This window comes from Columba livia, chromosome 15, assembly GCF_036013475.1.
Source record: "Columba livia isolate bColLiv1 breed racing homer chromosome 15, bColLiv1.pat.W.v2, whole genome shotgun sequence".
Lineage (NCBI taxonomy): Eukaryota > Metazoa > Chordata > Aves > Columbiformes > Columbidae > Columba > Columba livia.
This window is the reverse complement of record NC_088616.1, coordinates 12,659,446-12,675,664: the sequence shown is the minus strand read 5'-3', so window position 1 is coordinate 12,675,664 and position 16,219 is coordinate 12,659,446. Positions and strand designations below refer to the sequence as shown.

Genomic DNA, 16,219 nt, shown 5'->3' with positions numbered 1-16,219 from the left:
GCTTTTCAGAGTTCCTCAATGTACAATGTCCTGCTTGATAAGGACAGTGTATTAGTCCATTCGGATTGTTTTCCATACTCTATAACTAATGTTCCCTGACACATTTCCAACCAGAAACAAACAGAAGTTGCACTCTGCTGCGTTTTTGCGTGTGCATTTTGAATCTGAAGGAAGAAGAGAAGAGTGAAGCTTCTGTTGTCTTTGTGCTGCAAAAACAACTTGTCTTAGACCAGGCGGATGCTTCTGCTCTGACTACAAGTTGTGTCCAGTGTCGTTGGTTTTGACTCTTTACCAGTATTTAACGTTGTACTTAGGCGGGGTGCTATACTTAGGAAGCCCATAGATCTGAATTACTGTGTGTTTAGTTGCTCCTAGTGAAATGTGATGTGTATCCTGTCAAAACCAAATGGGTTAAGTTATTTAAATGGAGATTTTTTTTGTTGTAAAAAAATTGAGGTTACAGTTTTAAATATTCATCGTGTTTTATGAGCTTTTGATGGTCAGTTTGTGGAATCTGTTTCTGAAGTGAAAGATCCAAAGCTTCACATCTTAAATAGCAATTAAACCCACTTTTTGGTGTTTGGGTGTGTGTTTTGCTGCCTGTGCAGTGTGCTGGTTGGCCAAAGCCTGTCCAAGGAGTTACTCCTTTGCATAAGAAAGCTGATGGTTCCTCGCAGTGCACATTAAACGTGTGATGTGTCTGGAATGGGAACTGGATCTGCTTTTGCTGGATTTGGATTTTATCTGTTTTTAGGGGTCAGGGGTTTCTGTGCAAATGGAAACTTTTTCATGAAGATGTGAACAGCGTAGTTCTGTCAGTTTTGCTTTAGGCTGGTGATTCTACAACCCCTGCTATAAGGTGCTTCAAAGTCACTTGTGTTAGTGTTCAGCACACTGCCATCCACATTCCTGGTTAAAACTTTTAAGTTTAATAAGGAAGTGCCATTTTTTTTGTTTGTTTTTCCCATCCTGGCATTAAGGCACCTACACAAATTACTGGGCCAACTACAGTTCATTCATTAGTCTAAGTGTAATTGTTTCATTTTTGGTGATAAACTGCAAGCATGACATCAGGAAAAGCTCCAAATTTTGGAGCCTGAGGCTGTTTAATGTATTTTTCTGTGGTTAAAAAACCAAACAAAATCCCCCTTCTTCAGGTCTTGTGCTCGATATATCATCCTCTGACAAGATTTTCCTTGCATTAGTTGCAGCTGTAGCGTTTCCTCTCAGTGGCTCCCAACTTGGTTTAAATGTCACAGAACATCCCCTTGTTCAAGCTTGCTGGTTACTTGCCTTCCAGGGATGGTCTTGAAGATGTAAGATTTGTGAATTTGCTAAAAAGAGTGACTCATTAAACTGTATTTCTCAAATCCTAGATGTGCTTTGGTATTTCAGTAGAGATAATGGAAGCTATGGGAAGGTATCGTCCCAAGTGCTCTGATTTTGTGTACTCTCTTTATGAAAGAAAAGATATTTCTGAAAGCTTCTGTTTGTGGGAAGTGCTGTCATTAGCATTTCTGGCGTGACATTGCTCATAACTCAGCACTGAGTGTAGATAAAGGAAATGTAAGTACTGGTGTGGGGATAGCTGGGCTTATTTGGAGAATTTCAGCATTTCCTGGTCCGTCAGTTGTGCTGGCAATGTCTGTAACAAAAACAAGTTTATTTTCTAGTTGGAACTGCAGATTTCTTTTTTTTAATTCAGTTTCAAACAGATTTGTTTTATTCATTTCTGTTGCACAGAATTTATTTGTGGTTGTTCAGTATGTATCGCACTGATGCTGAGACTTAGCAGAATACCTCATGTTGAACTGCTTCACCTATTCATGTTTGGTATTAATTGGCAATAATGACTCACAAGAGGCATCAATCTCCAAGGAAAGCTTTCCAAAGTAGAACTGCATTGACGTGTATTCTCGCTGGCTCTTTTTGCAGGTGCCAAACCAGCTGCTTCTGTTGACCCTTGGGCAGCACCAGCAGGATCCACAGCTCAGTCTCTGTCCAAAAATGTTGACCCTTGGGCTCCTGCTCAGCCATCTTCTACTGCAGCAAAACCTTCCGTGGATCCTTGGGGACCAGCACCTGCAAACAAACCTCTCTCTACTTCTGGTGAGAAATGATCTCATCCTGTGCTGAACAATTTGCAGTACTGGTCTGGAAAATAAATGGGAGTTGTAGTAGCTAGCAGCAAAAAGAACTTAAATGTAATTATTGTGACTTAGAGCTCTGAATTCATGTTGCTTCTTCATGCTCTGTCCCTTCTACGTTCTTTTATTGGGATGTGTGGATGTGTGCTGAGCACTTAGGGCTGCTGCTGCTGTTGGGTTTTTAAATGGGTTTTATCTTTAATCAGACAAGGACTTAATTTCTGGAAATGAACGATAGTCTAATTTTACCTTTCATCATGATAAATAGCTCTGCAGGTGGATGTCTCTGCAGAGGCAGATTGACAGGTTGAGCAGCTCCTTGCTCTGTGGAGATGTTTAGAGGTGCAAATGAAGGTTTGTTCCTTCAGACGGAGGGTGTGCAACTGTCCCTCAGCCCTTGTGTAGCAAGATACAGCAGGTGCTGATGTAATTGTCTATTCATGCTCTGTAACTAATGCAACCTCGATGAGTCTTAATACCTGGTATTTGCATGTTGGCACCATGGCTAAATGCATCCTAAATGCATTTTCTGCGAGTTATTCATCGTGATAAATAATAAACAAAGGAATCTGAGTACTGCAAAAAGTTGTCTAATCAGCTTTTCGCTGGGCAAAGGGCAAAAACTGGATCATTACAAGAATGGTTCTTTAACCATGGTGGGTCTTTGTTCTTGAGAAGAAGTATTGTTGTTATATACAGTCTTCACTCCTCTTGGGTTTTTGTCTTTTTATGCTCTTTATGGAGCTAAGTCCTTATGCTCATTCGCTGGAAATGTGTTGAAGGTTAAAACGAAGTTAGAAAAACATTAATACCAAAAAAAAAAACCCAAAGAAAGGCAAACTTTAAAGCTTTTCAGCAGTGTGAGTGCTGTTCATTTAGGTGTGGTTTTTCTTCTTCCATTTTGACGTACAAGTGTATCCACATTTTGAAAACGTTACGTTCTCATTTGTTGCAAACTATGCACAAGTTCTGGTGCTTAAGCTAACAGGGCCTTACCCTCTCTACCTGGCATAGATAACCTTTGCTGTTGCATTTCTGCTCCTTTTAACTTGGGAAGCGTAACTCAAATCATCACTTAATTTATAGCAATGATACTTTTGTCTTTGGACCTGTGTTCAGAACTGTGTTTTACTTGAGGGCTGCTTAACACACTTTATAGCTTAGGCTCTAAATTTGTCGCTGTTCTCCTTTTCCGCAGCAATATATTGTCTATACATCTGTCTAGTGCAGACACACAGTGCAAACCCAGCATGCTAAAGTGATTCAAAAGCACATCGCTCTGAATTAGTTGGCTAATACTGTCAGAAAGGACACTTTTGTGACATTATCCTGGTCCTGGGGAAGAGTAGGAGCACTTGAGTAGATCTGAACTGCTGCCCTGGAACCTGACAGGGCAGCTTCTTGGTGACATGGATGGATTAGAAATGACTTTCAGTAGGACCAGGTGTGTGATGCATCCAGAGATCTGTAAATGACAGACAAATGACAACAGTCTTGTTGTTTTGAACAGGAAGTACATCTTTTGACCTCTTCAGTAATTTGAATGGTACAGTTAAAGATGATTTTTCTGAATTTGACACACTTCGAACTTCCAAAAAGCCAGGTATGAATCAAATTCTTAGCATGCGGACAATCTGGGTGATAGTCTGAGCAATAAATGTCTCTATTCTTAAATTTGATTAAAATAAATAAAATTGACTTTCACAAAGGCAAAGATTAAAGCTGGTGGTAATGCAGCAGTAAAAGCTTGTTGTTAAAGCTTTGGCCTGTGCATGAACTTATGGGGAATGGGTCTTTTGCATTGTAAGCTATAGAATTTCACTCTGTAACCTTTCATGGCATTGACCCAGAAATTTGTTTGAGTTCTAAATTTACAACTCCAGCATGTTTGGAGTATGGCTCATGCTCAGAGAGTCAAACAGAACAATGTTGATTGTGTTTCTCAAATATGTACATTCTAGTGTGTAACAACAGTAGGAAGGTGAGAAAATACACTTCTACAAATACTTTATTTTTTATTTGGTCTTTAGTCACGAAAATAAAAACTGCCAGACCTTAACCTATAAGTGCTTAGATACTGTGTACTTTCAGGATGGTTCTGCCTGAAAGAGTGGTGACTAATTCAAAGCTGGGCTGGGCTACTCTAACACAAAAGGGAAAACCTGGGCAGAATCTCCGTAGGAAGGGTGCAGCAGTGGCACAGTGCAAGGGCAGGAGCCAAGGCTTTGGAATATTTTTTTTCCTTGGAAACCCTTAGTCCCATCGGTTGCAGCGTAGTTGTGAGAATATTCATCAGGGAAAATCAGGTAGTGCCTTCAGTAGAGCGCTGCAACTCTAACTGTAGCTTCTTCATGCTCTTCTAAAGAACATTTATCTGCTTGCGTGCTATAAGGGTGTAACATGTACTGAAACATTTAAATCTGACTAATACAAACATTAGATTTTAAAACATTTCCGTTGTCAGAGACTTCAGGGTTTTCTTTGCTTGACTATGTAGATTAATGAGATAAGTTTTATTTTTCTCTTTGTGTTGTTTCAGCTGAATCAGGTTCCACTTTGCCATCTCAGCATAGCGGTACCACAAGTCCTGATCTCTTTGATTCCCAACACTCAAGCGCGACATCAGGCAAACAAAGCGCGGCTCGGAAAACCCCCGAGTCTTTTTTGGGTCCCAACGCTGCTTTGGTGAACCTGGATTCACTGGTGTCTAAGCCACCGCAACCGGTTACTTCACTGAATCCGTTCTTGGCACCAGGTCTGTTTCTGCGCATTCCTATAGTTTTCTAGTTTAGCTTTCCCTTTCTATAGGAAAATTCTGCGTAACTCAGTCCTGTTTGATGTAACGTAAGCTGTTTTTGGTGTATTTTTCTTGATTACTTCAGCCAACAGATCATGACAGAGAGCATGGAGTCATAGAATGTCCTGAGTTGGAAGGGACCCACAAAGGTGATCAAGTCCAGCTCCTGTCCCTACACAAGACAACTCCACAGTTCACACTGTGTGTCTGAGGACATTGTCCAGTCTCTTGAACACTGTCAGGCTTGGGGCTGTGACACCTCCCTGGGGAGCCTGTTCCAGTGTCCAGCACCCTCTGGGTGAAGAACCTTTTCCTCCTGTCCAACCTGAACCTCTCCTGAGAGCAGAAGGGGGAGGTATCGTGGTTTCAGGGCAAACTGCCGACTCTGAGCGTGCAGAGTTTCTTCTCTTGTGTCTGCAGCTGATCTGTTGGCTGAGCTTTGTTCAAGGAATTTTTCTTCCACTTTTACATTTGCTTTCTTGAAATGATCTGTGGTAGAATGCTTTGGGTTATTGAGAATGGCTGAGGTAAAGCCGATTGATTGTCAGAACAGGTAAGATGTGAATGTGCGCTACCAGGAATCCTTTGGAAGGGTAATAGGGGGCAGGTTCTTGTGGGCGTGGGTGGGAATTGCCCTTTTTTGTGCTACAGCAGGCACAGCATCTGACAGCAGTCTGAGCTTCAGGTCGCAAACTCTGCAGTGTCGTCTAGTGGGCTGCTGGTTGGGCTGTCTTTAGGCTACCATGATAAACTAGTTCTGATCAAAACACACTCTCAGTGTATTTTGGAAAACAAATAGGCTGTTGCAGTTCTGTAAATTGGCCCCTGTTAGAAGTGAGTCTTTACTTAGAGTAGACTTGGATGGTGGCACTAAACGCATGGAAGATATATCTATTTTTTAAAAGCTATTCATATGCAGTGAAACTTCGCTGTGAGGCTAGTATGGTGAAATACTTTAAAATGCTATTCAGTATTTATTTTCTTCACTCTTCCAATGGAAAAACCTGACAGTTTATTAAGCTCCTTGGGTAGGAAAAAAAACAGTAATTCTGAACAGCCTTGGCAGTGTTTAGCAAGAGGAAGTCTGTGTATCTGCCATTACCGGTTACTACAAAAAGTTTATGAGGGGTCACTGGGCCATCCAAATAACGCTATACATATATGGTAAAAGGAATTTGTGGTGTTGGCAGCAGCCCAAAGGACCTCAAACGCTGGGAAAGTTATTCGCTGCTTTTTCTAGCACCGCTGTAATTCGGAAACAACTTGTTTACTTTATGAATTATTGTCAAAACTTGGTGCCAGAAACATGTACAGCTTCTAAATGGAGTTGACTGGGCGAGATCTTGAAGTAAATGCACAGATCTGCAGAAGCCAGATTGCAGTAAAGGAGTGCGGAGAGCCTGCAGTTGTCTTCTGTAGTGCAAATTTTAAGCAGCATTTAGAAGAAAATTAGTGATGTCATGGTTAGGCATGTTCCAGGTAACCAAATTTAGATCCTCTCTCTCCAGTGACTACTATCAGGAGCGGAAACTTGGTCAGCAAAGGGGTGTTTTGTGGCGTTGGTAGGTTGAAGGAAACAGACTGTACATGCGCACCAGCGCAGCCCCAGTTTGCTGAATGACACCCATGCAGGTTTCTCCACAGGGTGTTTTGGGGCTGGGAGCACATGGGGATGGACAGAAGGTGCGTCCTTTAAGAGAAAAGGCCATCGTGTTCATGGAGGTGCCATCTCTTTCCCCCTTCTTCTCTCCAAACCAGGTGCCGCTACAGCACCGACTCCAATCAACCCCTTCCAGGTGAATCAGCCTCAGCCGCTCACTCTGAACCAGATGAGAGCGAGTCCCGTGATGGGAACCAGCCCTTCTTTCAGTGCCGTGCCGCCAATGAGCATGGAGCCGATACCTCTGTCTTCCATGGCCCCCGTGCCTGTGGGAATGGCGCCAATACCAGCGATGGGCACGCTAACGAGGATGGGCCAGGGGCTGAACGTGAGCATTGCAGGATCAATGACCCAACCTCTCCACAGTACGGGAATCCCGCCGTCAGCCTCCCAGGCTACAAATACAACTAACCCTTTTCTCCTATAAAGACCCAATTAAAGGAACTTTTCTTTTCATAGTGTTTCCAGGCTGAAGTCTTTACAGCGCGATGAACGTGGCCTGTGTGGACTGAACGGTGTGTAAGAGACTTGGAAGTAGATTTGCAGTTTACAGTTATGATCTTTGAAGAGTTGTCTCTACTTACCAGTTAATCTAAATCTAGTCTTTGCTACAGATGGTACCTTACTTTGGCTTGTTGAGCATTACGTGAAATGTTCAGACTTTTCACCAAAGTTAGATTCTGCCCATTTTGTTACTTTGTTAATCATTTCAATACACTTTCTAGGGAGAACCTGGCATTTTAAACTCCAGTTGGCTATTTTGTAGATGTCAGATGATGTGCTGGATCCTGAAATTACTCTATACCTGCATTTGTCACTTCCTATGCCCGTACGATAGACCTGAGATTCAGAGTGCTAGTGAATGTTTTGCACATACCTACACACAGTTCTAGACTGTTGGTTCACCCATAGTCCTTACTCTTAGAAGAGAACGATTCGGAGGGCCCAGGCGGCTGGTTTTTATGCATTAAACATTGCAACGCAAAAATCGCACTGCTTTCCTATCAGAGGTTTGACCGAGAAAGCAAGCTTGTCTCAAAAAGGACAAAAAAACAAAAACAACAAAAAAAAAAAAAGAGAAAAACGTAAAAACACAGATTAAAAAAAACCACCCAAGAACATTCTCAAGTTGTCGAGTATAACGTGTGCTGTTGTATGCGGTGTTGAATTTGTACACTACTCTCTAAGGACTCCCGAGGAACTCTCTGTGAGTGGCATGCTGCACTCGTGCTGAGTGAGTGTCCTGCTCTGTGCTTGTCCAGTACCGGCTTCGTTTGGAAGTTTTCATGTGTATTTTGTTTTTATTTGACTTACAATGTGAGTTGAAAGAGGAGAAAAAGCAAAAATACAGCGGGACAACTTTGGATTCAGTTTCAACGGGGCAAGCTTTAAAACTAATTCAGGCTTAACCTTGCGATATGCAGTTATTCTTGTATACTTTTGCACATATTTTGTTTAGTACAGTTTCATATTTGAGTTTGCAGAGTTACCTAATAGTCCTTTTTTTGCTAATTTTTATAATGTGGTTCTTATTTAACTGTCTGGTTTTGATAGATTTATCCAGTCTGGCTGAAAAATTAAGATATTGGCAAATGTCATTTTTATGGTTTTAATGCCCTCTTATTTATGGTTTTAGCTCTTTGTTTCTGTAAAGAGAGTTTAAAAGGGAAGATTAACACTAAAATATTTACTTTTAAATGAAGTATTCATAATGCGAATCAAAACAAATTCTCGTGACTAATTATTTTTAGATGAATTGAATTTGAGCATAACGTGATTTAAGACTACATTAAAAAGAAAAAACACTAAAGTCGCCTTTCCCTTGATTTGTTCCCGTTTTCCGACTGCCAAAATGGACAGACCTTCAGCCTTTATGAAGATCACAAAGAGAGGCTGTTTTTTCCTTGTAGTACTTCTTGAGAGGTTAAAAATTCTCATGTACAAACACGACTCATTCATTTTCTTCACTAATTTTTCTTAATGAAAGGTGCGCTCCAGATTATTAACCGGTTCCATTTGCAACTATTAATTGTAAGCTCGACTTAGACGGTTTAACTTGCATGTCCGGACTCATCGGCACTAAACCGCGCTGAGGTTTCGGGCGACGTTTCTGGGGGAAACTCGGTCTTTTCGGGGACGTTGGAGCAGCGCTGGAGCTCAGCCCGTGGAAAGGGACGTCCCAGAGCTCGCTCCTGCCTCGGGGGCATCTCCTCAATGAACTGATGCATCTTGGTGGCCTTTCCATAATTAGGAGGGGAAAACAAAACAAACGCTGAAATAAATTGCCAGAGTTGTGTGTTGTGGTGAAATGACGCTGTGTGGGACTGTGCCAGCCCAGAGTCGTGTGCCGCAGGAAAAGAGGCTGGCGAAGGTGGAAGGGACCGGGTTCTATCTTATGGTGGGCAGGGGAGGCTGGAAGACTATCAAATCTAGGGTACAATCACAGGTTTGTAGCTGTGTAGGTCAGTGTAGCTCTGTTAGTACGCGGAATGCTAAACGTGTGGATGTTTCTATGCAGATTGTTCGATCCTCTTGACCGCTGTTGAATTTGCAAGTAGGATTCGGAATGTTCATCTGCTCTTGTTTTTATATAGGAGGAAGGAGAATTGCTGTCCACACCCAGTATGTCTTTAAAAACAAAACAAAAAACCATTCATGTTGCCTTTCAGAGTAAGGAAAAATACTTTTTTTTGTTGTTGTTGAAGTTATTGAGAAGTGTAGACCAGGAAGGGTGTGATACTTGCAGAATGGGGGGGAAAGTGCTTTCCAATTGATCTGTGGCAAGATTTATCCTTCATTATTTTTCCAGTTTAATTTTATCAACAGTGGAGTTGAAGTCACTTGATGTTTTTTCCCTTAGTCTGTCACCCGAATGCATTTGCAACAGTTAGATGGGGCATTGTCTGTTCAGCCAAAACGTTCTGACTGCATCCTCTCGTTAAACACTAGAAAACTGTTTTTGGAGGCAAGATGGGGTTTGTTTAGTAAGTATTTAAAATGATAAAGTAATCTACAGTTCAGAGTCACCATGAATCGATATAAACACGCTGTAGGTCTGGTAGGGAGCCCGAGCTTAATGAAACTGCTGAATGGCAAATTGTTGCTTTTACCAAGCCACTTCTGTAAGAGCTGTATTACTTTGACATTATAAATATATATATATAGATGTATATCGCACAATAAGCCATGACAAGGCACTCTGAAGAGCGACCAGCCCAGCCCGTGGCGCTAGGAAGCGTTAGGCTGGGGACTAACCAGGCCGAGATTCCCAGCCTAACCTGGGGCTTGCGGCAGGACCCGAGTTTAAGAGGAGAAGTGGCTGGTTTGGTAGATCTGCTGGGTTCCTGGGCTGGAGCCGCGGCGGCAGCGCTGAGCAGTGGTTTCTGTCCTGGCCGGGGGGAGCGTCAGTCGTGCCCAGCGTGGTCCATCTCTTTTTGCGATAATTTAACTGCTCTCCAGAATAATTCTTCCCCCCTCCTCGCCCTCCCGCTTCTTTTCACGCGGAGGACGCGTGCGGATCCCATCGCGTCCGCTCTGGCGTATCGCTCCTCTTTCCCCTTCTTTTCTCACTTGCAAATATTCAAAGTGCTTTTAATTTTTAAAAATGTTAGTATCCCGAAATAGCCTTACTGGTCAAATTGACCAAAGAGAAAGTGTTAAATATTTTGTAAAAAAAAAAATTAAAAAAAAAAAATCTTGGCATAATTTTAAACCCAAAATAAGCTCAGTTATTTATTCAGTTTTATACTATATAGAAACTAAACTACATTGAGGGGTCAGGGAAGGAAAACCATGGTGGGTTGTGGTGTTTACAGTCTTTTTGAAGTCCCGTAGCTAAGACAACTATTGTTATCCATCCTCCCTTTTGCTGTTACAGTTTCTAATGTGTACTGTATGTATTAATATTGCACAAATTGTGGAGAAATCTATGGTTTATTTTTCACAGCAGAATCTCACAAGACTCGCTTCCTTTACAAGTGTTAAAATTTAAATATTTACCAAACTGTTTTCATAATACTGGGAGCTGGCTGCTTTTTATGAATTTGTGCTGACTATTGACATTATTTACTGTATAAATAATTTATCATTTGTACTATTGTATCATAATGTCTGTATCTTTGTGTCATTTTTCCCAAGTGATGTCACGAACGTGATATTTAATAACGCCATCAGAACAGTGGAAAGACAAGGGGTTTGTAGGTGACTGGTCAGAATTAAAATTGTATTGCTTATATTCCAGCCGTGTTGCTTTTTCAAGACTCTTGTGTAGCGTTTATATCCCACTCCAAAAACTGTCACTGCCGTGCTTGCGTTAGATTTCAAGAAAGCTGATGGGTTGATTGCCATGATTTAAGGTTTGTGCTACGAGTCCGAGGTGTGAGGAGAAATCCAGCCGTTGCGGAGGGTGATGCTGCTTGTACGTTGGTGATGTGATTTCTTTGAGTTCATCGCTTTCCTGGGGCAGGCCTTGCTCTTGCTGTGAGAAAGGAGAGTTTCTTATAAATCACTTAAATCGGAATCCGTTGAGACCTTACTAACTCAATAAAAATGCAGACTTGTTGTGTTGCAGGTGGCTGAATTGCTTCTTTAAACCACATTATCCTTTTAAACGGCGCTTCTGCAGGGATGACGAAGCACCGTCTCGGTGGAGCCTTCCCTGGTTATGTCAAGACAGAAGTCTGGGCAAGGTCTGGCTTCCAAAGCCGTCGCTCATGGAAGGAGGGTTGGGGGGCTGTGACAAAACTGACTTTTTGAGTCCTTGTTCCCGTTTTTGCAGTAGTTGGGTCTTGCCCTTCCTGCAGCCGTGGCTCTGCCCCGTGGACCGAGCCTGGCTCTGGCTGGGAAGTGATTGCAGCTACTAATTCTGGATGGCTTAATTGGAAGGTACTTCATTAGCAGGCTGTTTCCAGAGCTGCCTCTCCAGAGCCCATCCAGCTTTCCTGCAGTTACTGGGTTTTGCTACCAATCAGACTCATCACTAATCAAACCCTTAATGGTGGAACTGCAGTGATGCTCGAGACCTGACCATCGGAAAGGCGGCCATGGGGAAAAAAACAACCATCCGTTTTGGTTTGGGGTGGGTGGTACAGAGCTGGCTGGGGGTGTTTGTAAACCCACCATCCCGGTTACATGAGGCCAGCTCCAGTCAGCTCTTTTGACTTATTTTGCTTCTGTGTTTGAGCTGGTAAAGAAAACAGAAAAACCTCCTTCGCCGCCCTGGTACCTGGTGCTTTTTGTCCCTCTTACTTTTACAGAGGATGCTGTCTGCTCCTGTGTTTTTCTGTGTGTGTTTATTGCTCCCCCGGCCAGTCTCTTTTTCTGTGCCATCGGTACTTCTGCGCTGTCTCTGGCCTCTAGGAATTGCCCATTATTAAAATAAAGCTGCTCACTACAGGAAAGATTTAGGAACAGGAGCTTGTGTGATGACTCTGTAATGAGAAGGAGCTGAACGCTGCGGGCTGTTGAAGCCGAGGGGCTGCTGGAGGGAGCCTGAGCTGATAAAGCCTCTCCTGAGAGATCTGAGCCTTCCTCTGCCCTTGGGCCCGGGTTTCCTCCTCCTCTGGCTGAAGCGAGCTGGGATCTGCTTTTTGCAGTGGAAAAGGCCTATCTGGATAAAGGGTTATCTAGAGGCTTGCGCTCATCCGCCCCGGTGTTGCCAAAGGATTTCTGCTGGACACGTACGTTGCTGTTGCCTCTTGTTTGTGCTGGGCCGAGTGGTGCAGTTCTGCTTTTCCGCTCGTTTTCATCGAACTGTGAGAAAATGGTTTGGCTTTGGCAAGACCTCTGCGGCTGCCTGCAGTCTACGTTTCGGAGATCAGATATGATTTATACAGCCCTTCACATTTAAAACTTCCATTTTAAAGTTAGCTGTTATCTGCCTTCCCAGTATTCTCCTCCCAGACTTGTGAGCTGGGACCCAAGTGAATGTGATTTTTGTGAAGGAAAGAGTTTGTTTGGGAGCTTAGGATTCTAAACAGCGGAGAGCTGGTGTTGTACACAGTGGTAGCGACCCTGTCTCTTCATGTTTTACTATCGATTGATTGTACCCTGTAATTGTGGAGGACTCGAGGTTTCAGAGAGTGGAAGTTCCCTTTGGTATTTCAGACATCCTGCCAATTACCCATTAGGGCGGTTCATTGGCAGCAGTCTGGAGATCAATAGGGGGTTGGCATCCTGCCAGTGCAACGCAACCCAGAGTTCTGCAGAGGCTGAAATAGTAAATTATGGATGGGGGAGCGGGGAGATACCTTTTGGGGAGCCTGGATTGAGTAGTGAGACCCTCAGATATTTGGTAAATATATTTTTGAGGAGATTAGGGCAAAATCTGTCCTTTCCCCAGTGGGATGGGGCAGGGAAGTGGTGCAAACTTTAGTCCTGAGCAAACCGGTGACCAGCAGAATTGTTAGCTGTGATGTGTATTGAAATGCTGGTAAAAAATACCATTGAAGTGCAAAACGCTTGTAAAGCACCTGAACATCTTCCCGGCCACCAGAGCGGCTGTGGAGCGCAGGGACTCGTAGCACATCCGCACGCTGCCAGGCCTGGGTGTTCAGCAACACTTCTAAATCAACCTGGATGCATTACCTGATCTAATCGCAACACTTGCGCCACTGGTTGAGCAACTGCGTTCCTGTTCTCGGGTGAAAGAAAATCAATGCCATTTCAAATAGCAGGAGCGCAGCAGAAGTAAAGGTGGGGCTTTTCTTCTCAGCTGCCCGCCTGCTGCTGCCTGATGTGAAATCTTTCCGGGACACGAGGGCTGCCGGCTTTGCGGTTCCATTGCTGAAATACGTGCTGGGAGATCCTCACAAGCAGGTACAGCAGCGTGGGCTTGAGCGCTGTTTAAACAGATCAGATCTGAGCTCAGTCCAGCCAGACGGGGGCTAAGGTGGAAAATCATGATACACCTTCTTTGTGCCCCCCAGGGCGGGAACATGGAACCCGTGAAAATCCGGCAGTGAGATCCATGTTCTTCGTGAAGGGTTTTTTTCCTGGGGAATGAAGTTTTTCTTTTGGTTTAAGCAAGCTGAAGGGAACCAGCTCTGCCTTGGTGTAACAGCACATATGGCCCAGGAGACCGTGGGCTGGCTGGGGTTGTGCCGGGTGACGGCGGTGGGTTTTCATTTCTTTTTTTAACGTCTCCATTAGCAAGTCTAGCACTAAATGTAGTGATATTCTCCAAGGTGAATTTGGGTACTTAAATATCTTGGCCTGAATAGAGGTCTAAAAATAGAAGCCTACAGCAGTTTGATGCTTCTGCTGATCTTCCCTCTGAAGGAGGGGACGCTGAATCACCCGCAGCCTGTTGGGAAAGGGGGTTGCGTTGCACCCTCGCTTCTCTGCAGCTCCCTCCTGGGGTTCAGGCCTGTTTTTGGTGGCCAAAGGATGGTTTCTCAGGGGATTTGTGCCCCAGCCATGGGCAGGCACTGGAAAGTTATCTCAAGCCCAGCGCGGGTAATCCACCGTCCTTGTGTGAAATGGAGAAATAAACTCACAGCATACATTAATTTGGCAGCTTCTCTTCATGTGCTCCACAGCCTGTGTTAATGCTGCAGTGGAGGGTGCCGGCTGCTCGCTGCAGCCTGGTGGGAGCTGCCGGTTTGTGTCGGTTTTCTTTTCCTGTGCTCAGAATGTGGAGGTTGTTTCTGGGTTTGCAACAACCACGAGTGGTTCAGCTCTTGGGGTTTGAGCTCCTCCATGTTTGCTCCCCAGCGGACTCCCCAGCTGGTGGGAAAAGCCTCAGGGATCCCCTGTGCAGCGAACACCCTGGGGATAATCGGCCCTTGCAGGGACACAGGCCGGGCGGCCTTTGCTCAGCTCTTTGCTGTGATCCTGCTTGGTTGTGTGGCCTGGAAGGCATTAAGTGGTTGTTGGTGGCTTCTCCAGCTGTGCCGCTGGCACAGCCTGGTGTGTCCTGGGCTCCAGGTGTCCAGCTGGGCTGGGTGGTGGGCGCAGGACGGGGGTTCATGGTGCTTTCACGGGGGGCTCAGGTCCAAGAGTGTGTTCTAGGGCCACCGTGGAGATGTCCTGTGTGGGCTCTGCTGCTGCTCGGTGCCATCTGCTGGGCTGAAGGGAAAGGACCCAGAGGTGGGTGGTTCTCAGGTGGTTCTTGTGGGTGGTCTGGGTTGCTGGCGGTGCCTGGACCGTCGCACACACGGGCCCCACACCGCAGCTGTGGGTACAGGCCTGGGTCTGTCACTGCTTCTCCTGCATAGCCCCTACTGCCCACCCCAGCTGTCCTGTCCTGTTGTCACCCCACAGATCCCTGTCCAGACTGTGGATCCAGCCCTGTGTCCCCAGACAGCAGGTCCTGGCACGATGCTCTGGTGACCTTGGCACAAACGGGTCATTCTGGGGCTGGTTTGCAATGGGTTGAAATGCTGCCGGTGACAAGCCCAGGTAGAATCGGAGCTGAAGCTCCAGTTGTCTTCAAATCTGGCTCTTCTATGGTTTTGCATTTTATTTTGCCTTTTTTTTTTCCTCTCCTTTTGAGTATTTCACAGGCGGCTCCTGACCCGACACCGCTGCTAGGAGCAGTTGCTGTCAGCTTTAATCCATCCGCAAGACCTCTCATTTTCAGATGGAGATAAATTCTGGCTGCTGCACTACTGCTGTTGTAAAATAGCCTTGCCAGCCTCAGGACAGAGACAGTTTCTCGAGTGCTCGCTCATGCACGGATTTCTGGTTCGCTTCCTCTCCCAGTGTGGCAGCTCGTGGCCCAGGGAGAGGTTTGCCCCACGCTCTGGGGGCAGGGGCAGCCAGCACCATCGCATTGAGCAATTTTCCATGTGGGAACGGGAAAAACTTGGGTGTTTTTCGTGCAGTCTTGACAGCCAATTGTTGTTAGCAACCTCTAAAGGTTGAAAACTGCAACGAGAGGGCAGGAGCTGATGCTGCTGCTTCTACTTTTGGCAGAAAGGGCTGCAAATATCCATTCTTAAGGGCCATGCAAACGATTTTCTGTTTTCTGGAGGGTTTGATTCCCAAGCTGCTGCTCAGTCCGTGTCCTTGTCTGTGACAGCAGAATGAACTGAGCGCGGTCCAGAGCTGCTCCTGACCACGAGAGCTGCTGCAACGTCCTCACAGGCTTCATTCCCCTCCAGCGGGTCTCACTCTGGTTTGGTGGCCTTGAAGCCTCCCCCTGTGTCAGGACACATGTTGTGAATAGACAGTTTTTTCCTTCCCATCTTGAATTAGGAGGTTAATGACCAATTTCACTGTCTGGGAGAGATTTAAGCGTAACAAAACAGGAGCTGCAGCACCAGCTGACATCCTCGTGCTGCCATCTGTGAGTGTTACATGGGGCTGGGAACTTAGTCCAGTTTTGAATAAAAGGGAGAATGATTAACTAGCGAGCAGGGTGGTTCCAGCTGCCTGCAGGGTGGGTGAAGGAAATTACTTTGAGCCTTGAGTAGAGCAAGGCTGGGTTTTGGCTGGTCTTAAAGCGAAGGCTCTTTTTAACCTTTAACACTGCCTGCAAGGAACACTTAGAGGTCATAAATCCCTTCCTTATTAATGTCACCCAGCAGCACAGTGTTGTGTCTGTCTTTACTCCAGAGAGTCTCCCCAGCGTGAAACAGCTGCAGACGCTCTGCCGGGCCTGAGCACCAAAGA

General features: G+C 45.0%; 1 protein-coding gene across 7 annotated transcripts in view; it reads left to right on the top strand.

Moving 5' to 3' along the window:
* The window catches only part of EPN2 (epsin 2), a 45,446-nt gene extending 34,273 nt beyond the window's left edge, over positions 1-11,173 (top strand). For 4 of the 7 annotated variants that reach the window (XM_065031292.1, XM_065031295.1, XM_065031291.1 and 1 more), the window contains 4 exons: positions 1,936-2,109; positions 3,658-3,750; positions 4,687-4,902; positions 6,703-11,173. In XM_065031292.1, the coding sequence (XP_064887364.1) occupies positions 1,936-2,109; positions 3,658-3,750; positions 4,687-4,902; positions 6,703-7,031 (812 nt within the window). In that variant the 3' untranslated portion in view covers positions 7,032-11,173. The remainder of the gene's footprint in view (positions 1-1,935; positions 2,110-3,657; positions 3,751-4,686; positions 4,903-6,702) is intronic. The other 3 variants (XM_065031296.1, XM_065031294.1, XM_065031293.1) reach the window with 1 other exon arrangement.
* Positions 11,174-16,219: the final 5,046 nt, after the last annotated feature.